This window comes from Drosophila takahashii, chromosome X (genome assembly GCF_030179915.1).
Source record: "Drosophila takahashii strain IR98-3 E-12201 chromosome X, DtakHiC1v2, whole genome shotgun sequence".
Lineage (NCBI taxonomy): Eukaryota > Metazoa > Arthropoda > Insecta > Diptera > Drosophilidae > Drosophila > Drosophila takahashii.
This window is the reverse complement of record NC_091683.1, coordinates 21,592,312-21,600,513: the sequence shown is the minus strand read 5'-3', so window position 1 is coordinate 21,600,513 and position 8,202 is coordinate 21,592,312. Positions and strand designations below refer to the sequence as shown.

Below are 8,202 nucleotides of genomic sequence, written 5' to 3'. Positions count from 1 at the left end.
GCCACTGAAATTGAATGTGATATTCATATTCCACATTACGCAGTGGTTTTTATTTCACTGAATGCGAACGGAGGTGGTTTGGCTTTGTTTTTTGCGGTTTCGCTGGTTCCAGGCGACCCAAAACCAAAACCAAACCAAGCCGAACCAGCCATCAACATCCACATCAACGTCAACTTTGCCGCAACCACAGCTGCATCAACAACAAAAGTGTCAACATCCAATAATACATCCGCAGATATGCAACAAAAATGAAAGCACCACAACAAAAACATAGGAGAGCCGAACTGCTGACTGCCTCAGTGACATGGCCGGACATTATGAAATTTTCAGCGCGACTGCATTATTAATACAATAAATAATAAATGCGGGACAAAGCGCGAGCGGAGCAACAATAATAATGACAATCATTCCTGACAGAACGAGACGGCGGAAAAAAACCGAAAAACCGAACCGAAAACCTACGACCGCAGTTATGAAATAAAACAGGATATCGACTAACTAATGCTCTGATCCCAGAAATGCGCATCAATATACTCAGAAATAGCATTTAAAATGGTTAAAAAAAAGTGGTTTATTATAGGACCACAGGTCGTATGAGTAATTAAGGCATCGTTAGTAGTGCAACATTGCGTATGAGTAATAAGCGTTTACTTTGAGTTGTTTTAATTGATAATTTAATTGATTGATAATTGATTTATATTTATTAAATTGCAGAACAAATAAATAAATAAAAAAATTTTTGCTTGTAAAAAAAATTGTTTTTTTTATTTACACTTGAATATTATGTATGCAATGACTCTTTGGACTGTTGATTGCAATTTGAAATAACTTATTTCTGGTTCTTGATCGCGATCTCTCTTGCCATCTGCTTTTGGGCCATGCTACTTACTACCGGGATTCGAACCCGGACCGGCGGCAATGTACAAATTGCAAACTGACAACTCGATACTGAGCTCACTACACTGCCGCCGGCGGCGATGTGACAGCGTCCTAGGGTTAAACTTGAACCTCACCTACTTGGATTTGTTAAAAATTGGATAGGGTTACTATTTTGAACTTTAAGTAATCTATTAGTTGGCCGGGCCGAACTTGACTCGGTAGATCAGCAGCTAAGGCATTTGACCCATAACCTTTAACATATGGGTTCGATTCCAGTTTGGAAATTCCTTTTTTCTTTGTGTTCAACTTTATTTTATTTATCTTCTTGATAAAATCACATTTCCTTCAGGAATTATCTAGTATCTATATATTAAATTAAAAGATTTGGTTAGATTTAAAACAGAATCCACTTCTAAGAGGACTCCTCGCTGGCCAGGGCATGGATGCTCTTGCTGTGCTGGAAGGTCAACCTGGAGGATGTCGCCACAGACCGGAGACCGAGAGGATCCCTCTTGCGAACTCCCCGCACTGCCGGATCCACCAGATCGAAACGCAGACGCTGCATTATCTTCTCCACCCCCGGCAGGCACTTCCCGAAGGACGATCTAGTCGTAGACATCACCAGATTCTCGGGCTGCAGACAGGCGATGGACATTCGTTTGCTGGTCGAGTTCTGCAGGCTGATCACCAGATCCCGACGACTCAGCTTGGCCATTAGGACGTACTGGCTGCCCAGCTCATCCACGTAGTTCAGTGAGTAGCGATGGGCATCGCGATTCCAGTGTTGGGGCAGCAAGTCACTGCCACTGCCTCCGGCCATCTGCCTGCCACTGAAATTTGTAATGGCCTCCGCCTTGGTGGCTCCTCGCAGGCGGTACTCCTTGGTGACCAGCAGGTGGATGAGGGCGATCAACAGGTCGGACTTCTTGCGAATGTTTGGCCGGATGGAGTGGAACAGCAAGTGCCAATCGAGGGAATCGATTTCCGCCTTCCCGCTCTTCCCAGCTACTCCGATCCCCAGAGATTTCAGCGAGATCTCGCTGAGATGTGACAGTGATGAAGTGGTGTCTGGTGTTTCCATAGTGATCAAGTTGAGGGCATCTTTCCGAAGTTCGGCTTTACTGCGCAGTGAATTTTGAACTGACTGACAGGCCAAGAAAAATCAAAAAGGTCTCTAGACTAAGTTGAGAAAATTGGAATAATTTTATTTAGTAGGGTTTTTGCAAGAAATATAGTTTAAAATCAAATTATTAAAAAAAAATATTACGCAGGAAATCCGAAGTTTTCATATCGAATGTAATATTTTCGACCTTGATTCAAATAAAAGTATCTTAGCTTTCAGAGCATTTCGTTTATTAAATTATTTATAGTGATTTATTTATGTCATTTAAAATTATATTTTCTTTCCACTGAAATTGTATAATCATCCCAAGCTCTTCAAATGCGGACTTCCATCGCTTCACACTATTTTTGTGTGTGGCTTCGGTGTCTGTAGTAAATGTTGTTAAAATGTTTTATTTACACGGCCTGGCAAATTGCAATTGGCAGTTGATTTTTGCAGGACAGGAGTCTCTGTGTTCATGTCCATGTCCTTGCCAGTTATGTCCTTTTTTTCTGTTCTTTTTTTACCCTGTTTTGCAGTTTCTTTTTTCCTTGTCACTTCTTTGTTTGTTTTTATTCAAATTTGCATGCTTAACATAATTCATTTCATTTCTGCTTTTCCGCTTTTCCCCTCTTCACTCTTCCACTTTTCCCCCTTCCGCCGCCCCTTTTGTTCGGGATGTCATCGCCGGGCCATCTGAATTGATGCTGGATTCAATTGGATGCCAGCAGCTTGCCAAGGTCCTTTGTTCAGGGACCTCCTCCTATATAGTAGATATTTATATATACATATCGAAATATATATAGACGTGCGTTTGTGTGGGCCATGTGGCAGTTACTGGCAATGTTCTTTGGCGGCAATTTGGGGGATTGCTCTCGGTTTGCTTGCGGCTGGCTCAAAACGGCTTAAACGATTGCGGCCAAGTCAAGTCGGTCGCTGATATCGGGCGAGCGAAGGCGAGTAATAAATGCGCATCGCATCCACAAGCGGAAATAGACAGCGCTGCGGTTGGGCCCCAGGAAACCGGGAAATCAGGAACTCAGGAAATGGGGATCCTGATGGGGTTTCAAATTTAATTCAGTACAACCTGCGAATGCGTAAAGTAAGTTATTTATTGCTGGCGAAGGAAAACGTCTTGGTTGAGAAAGTTAATGTGAAAGTAGAAAAGCAATTTTAGAAGTTCTCGTTATATAAATGTCTTTTATTACAAATAAATGAATAAAAATCACATAATTGTAAGAAAAACATTTCACTTTCAGGAACAGAATAAAAACAAAAAATTTTATTTCAAACAAACAATTAATATTTAAAACCATACAAATAAAAGTCTATCGAAGAGAGAATAAAATTGTAAAATGTTTAGAAATAGAGAGAAATAAGTTAAGCTAGTTAATTGAAATAGGCATGTTTATTATTCCAAGTAAATATTACATGAAATTAAAAGCACTACGGAGCTTAAATATAGTTAACCACAAAGAAAAAAGGAATTTCAAACCTGGAATCGAACCCATATGTTAAAGGTTATGGGTCAAATGCCTTAGCTGCTGATCTACCGAGTCAAGTTCGGCCCGACCAACTATTAGATTACTTAAAGTTCAAAATAGTAACCCTATCCAATTTTTAAGAAATCCAAGTAGGTGAGGTTCAAGTTTAACCCTAGGATCCTGTCACATTGCCGCCGGCGCCAGTGTAGTGAGCTGATTATCGAGTTTTCAGTTTGCAACTTGTACACTGCCGCCGGTCCGGGTTCGAATCCCAGTCAGTAAGTAGCACGGTACAAATACAGAAGGCCAGCGACCATCCAATCTCATCCAAATCAATAACATATGTAATCAACAAAATACCAGTGATGCCAATAAAACTTTTTTTTTTACAAATTAAAAATATATATACATACATTCTAAAATATTAAAATTAACTTAAATTGCTAACATTACGATATTTACATTTAAAATTAATAAAAACCGCAATGGATTAAAAATCTTTGGTACTAACACTTTTTTTTCAATGCAGTAGGTACTCTTGTTTCGCGAATAATTGTTTTTATTGTTTTTAAAATGTACATACCAAATATCTAAATTCAATATCTAAGAGAGTATACCTTAAAATGTTTAAAAATACAATAGACGTTAAACCCAAATTAAAAGAAAATTCAGTAAGGCTTGCAAATTGAAATAGGCATGTTTATTATTCCAAGTAAATACGGCAGGAAACTGAAAGGCCCGTGGGGTTTCCATTTTAATTCGGAATATTTCGCAAAATGCGCAAAGTAAGATATATATTTTCCTGTAAAGTAAACAAGTGAAAAAGCTCCAATCTGCGAATATGAAAACCATAATATGTCGCAAATGTTATTTCACAAATTAAAAGAGACATGTTCAATTTGCGCACAGGCGAAAAAAACTATAAAAGTTGCAAACGCAAAATTCCACAAGAATGAATTTGACTTTGAGCCTGATTTAATTTATGGGCTGTATTTGCTATTATTCGATTATTTGATTAAAATGTTGACGGCCAGCATAAAGTTCGATATTTCAAATTGATACAGACAGGCGCTCAGAGGAAACATGTAAAGCAAAAAATTCAACCAACTGATTTAGCTGAGAATAATTGCATTTTATTTTACTAAATTCTTAGGACAGAATGTTTATTATATATTTTTTGTATTTAGTTAATTTAAGATGGTGTGACTGACTAAATTAAAAATAAATGATTCGTTTATTATATTTAAAAGCTTTTGCCAATTTAAACGTTCAAAGGAATAATTTGTTTAATTTGCTTTATTTTCATTTCATTGAGTGATTCTATTAAAAATTTCCAAAACCAAAATGCAGAAAAATGTTTCTTTGAGCATAATTGAATTTGCCATATTTTTAATGATCCGTTTGTGCTATTAAAATTGCGGGAAACTTATTTTGGAAATCAATAATGGCAACCGAAAATAGCAGCCGCGCGTGGACGGGGGGTAAAACAACATCACAAACTGTGGAATGTGAATGCGAATGGGAATGGGAATGGGAGTGGGAATCTGGTGGCAGACAGGAAGAGGAAGGAGGAGGTCCTGCCACATCCATGATGCCAATGGTCGCCGCAGAGATTCTGCAGTTGCCTGGCTGACGTTTGGTCGCCTGTGCGCGGAAATGGCGTCGTTAAATTGGTTCCGCATCCGGTTGCCATTGCCATTGCCCTCGCCAAAATAACCCACTGAAAGTGGAAGGGGGGAGGTGGGTAAAATCGGGCATCCCGACAAGGACGACAAGGACGACGAGGACAGTTGAAGTTTACTGCTATTTGACTGCAGCTCGATGACGCGATGCAACCCCCGAGGCTGCCGTCAAGGAATCCACTTTGCACTTACATTTCCTCCATGGTTTTCGCAATGCGAATGGAAATGCTAGTGGTAGAGCTAGTAGAAATGCGAATGGATATGGAAATGGGATTGCCGAAAGGATGGCAACTCGAAACGGCGGGATTAGGATAATTGTGTCCCCAAAGTGTTGCCTCTAGCTGCCGATTGAGAAGTGATTAACCAAAACGGTAAGCGATTCGGGGCTTATCGATGCAAAAGATCCAGACAGACAGCAGCGTTCACAACTATAGGATATAGAATGTTGGGTTTATTAATGCACATACCCAAAGATTTTTGAATAGACAAAATATATATATATATATATATGTTTTTTTGATCATGATTTTGCATTATAGGGTTTTGGCTTCTTTTCTTAGTTTACTGAAATGATTTCGAAAATTATAGAAATTTTTGATATTTTTACAATATCGATTTGATAATATCGAAGTTTTAAAGGCAGAACACAAACTAAATATCGAGAAATAGCAAACTGTCCATATTATTCTAAGCTATATTTGACGGAACCACATTATTCCCAAGGGTTTTGAAATCACTTGTTAAGGAGTCTAAAAGTATGCTAAAAAAAACTCGATCGGATTTGAAGCGCTTTAAAAATCGAATGTTTTGCTTTAAATGTCTGCATGATATTTGACTAATTTACAGTTTAAACAGAGATAAATTAGGGGTTTCAGAATTGTACAGATTTTGTGTTATTTTTTTATCTTTGCAAATCAGTCAGCTTTCAGATGAAATTTTCCATCCTCTGAAGAGCATAAATTCCATTCATATTAAGACATTCCACTAGTTTTGTGAGCCGGGATCTTCGGTGCGAATTGATTGAGTTCGATGGCCAGATCAAGTTCGCCTGCAGCTCGTGTGGCACCTGCATAATTAATGCCCCGTGTAGTGGCGCACCTGCACAACCGCCTCACCTGTGGAAATTCAATTAACTTTGACTCGTTTGTCAGAGTGGAGGAGGCAGAGAAAGCGGTAAAGGAGGAGGCGAAGGAGGATGTACAACCGTTGAGGCGTCAATGAGCAACCGCAATTGATATAAATTTGAAATTTTGCAGCCTCCTCGCGGAAGGAGGCGGCACACACAGATCCTTTTATGGTCGGCCTGTGCCCTTTTTGCCCCAATAAAAAGTTTAATTTCCAGCCTAATGGTTGTCATGTGTGTGTCTGTGTGTGGGTATGCCTCCTTTCCGAAGGCGGAACGTCCTGTCTGCGCCGGCTGCACTTAATTCGCTCCTCGAGTTGGCCGTAAAAGGCGTCCATCGACCGAAATGAAATAAAAGTGCGCTTGCAGTGTGTGTAATAAATTTCCCGAGTGCTGTGTGTGCCCTTAACGCTTATTCAGCCGGTTAACCGGTTAGCCGCTGCACCAGAAGAAAATAGATTGCAAAAAGACTACGAGCCCTAAGTCAATAAAAATTCTACTTAAATTCTACTTTACTTTTAAATTAATTAAAAACTTAAAGTCAGATAGTCAACTGCACATTGATACAAAGTTGTCTGAACTTAATGTAGTATTTTTTAGATATTTGCTTAACTTTCGATAAAATTTTTCAAATAAAGAAGTATATAAAAGGGTCGTTCAGCTCATAAGCACGATGGTCACATCTGCTTTTGAAAAGTTACAAAGCATGCCTGCGGTCGCACGCATATTTTGCATTGGGCACACTTCGATTCTTCTTTGTGTCGCTGTCCGCACTTTAGGCGACCCATCGACAATTCCGTTGATAATTTCTTTTAAATATCCCAATAACTTTAGCCGAGTACGTCTTTTGTAGTCGGCAAAGTCATGATAGACTTACAAAAAAAAAACAGGTGAAGCATTTTTTTCGAATTTTTCACAGTACTGAGTAGCCTAGGGGTTAGAACATCTATCTCTCGCTCCAAAGTTCGGGGGTTCAAACTCCAGTAAGTAATATACTGTTTTCCCATACCTTTTGGATAGAAATATTATTTTAGCGCAATGTAATTTGCTCTTTTCAAAATAGATCTCTCAAATAAAACATTTCTTTAAACAGCACATATCTGAGCTCAAATTTCAGCTGGTAAATTCGTAAAATACGGTGTACTCCTACTTTTTTTGGAAAGTTTTGTGGCGTGCGGGCGTTTTGGCGTCTGCTGCCACGCCCCCTGGTGTTCAGCTATTTTCAGTTCAGTTGCCACAGTTTTGCAGACTGCCCTTTGCATGAGGCACGCAAATATTGTTACGAAGAAAAAAGCTAAAAAACCAGAGAAAAAAAAAAGAACAGCAAAAAAGCGAGGAGCCATACACCCAAAGCTAAAAGGGACGCTTCGGTGGTCAGGACTCCAGTTGTGGCCAGGACGAAAGGCAGCGACCAGCGAGCAACGACCATCGACCAGAACCAGAACCAGGAGCTCCGGAATGCCCAAGTTGCCCAAGAGCATATACACGCCAACGATATCCTCCGTCTGAGCGAATTACGGACATCGGGCCACCATTCTGGCCAACAATCCACTTACGTTGAAACGAAACCGGGCCACGACCACGGGCTTTTGATTAGAGAAGTCCAGGGCATTTCCGGCAAGTTGGCAGAAGATGTGAAAGAGAAGGGATAGGAAAAGGACTTGTAAAACTATGATATATTGACAAGGATTTTGAGTGCATAAACTAAATTAATATTATTACTGTAATTTCTTACTATTGACCTGAATTCATTTATTAAAAAGGAGATTTTGTATATTTTAAATTATAAATTGTTTTAAATGTAAATTAATTTGAAAAGGAAGAAAAATAACAAAATTAAAATGCATACATTTCAAAATATTTGAAAAAAAAAAAATTAACAATAATGCTGTAATTTAATAACCCTTTATTTTAAAATTAAAGTTAGGATTT

General features: G+C 39.0%; 1 protein-coding gene across 1 annotated transcript; it reads right to left on the bottom strand.

Moving 5' to 3' along the window:
- Positions 1–1,185: 1,185 nt before the first annotated feature.
- Positions 1,186–2,032, bottom strand: LOC108065554 (proteasome inhibitor PI31 subunit). Its single transcript, XM_017153565.3, has one exon. The coding sequence runs from the start codon at positions 1,958–1,960 to the stop codon at positions 1,292–1,294; it is 669 nt and encodes a 222-aa protein (XP_017009054.2). The 5' UTR covers positions 1,961–2,032; the 3' UTR covers positions 1,186–1,291.
- Between the last annotated feature and the right edge of the window lie 6,170 nt (positions 2,033–8,202).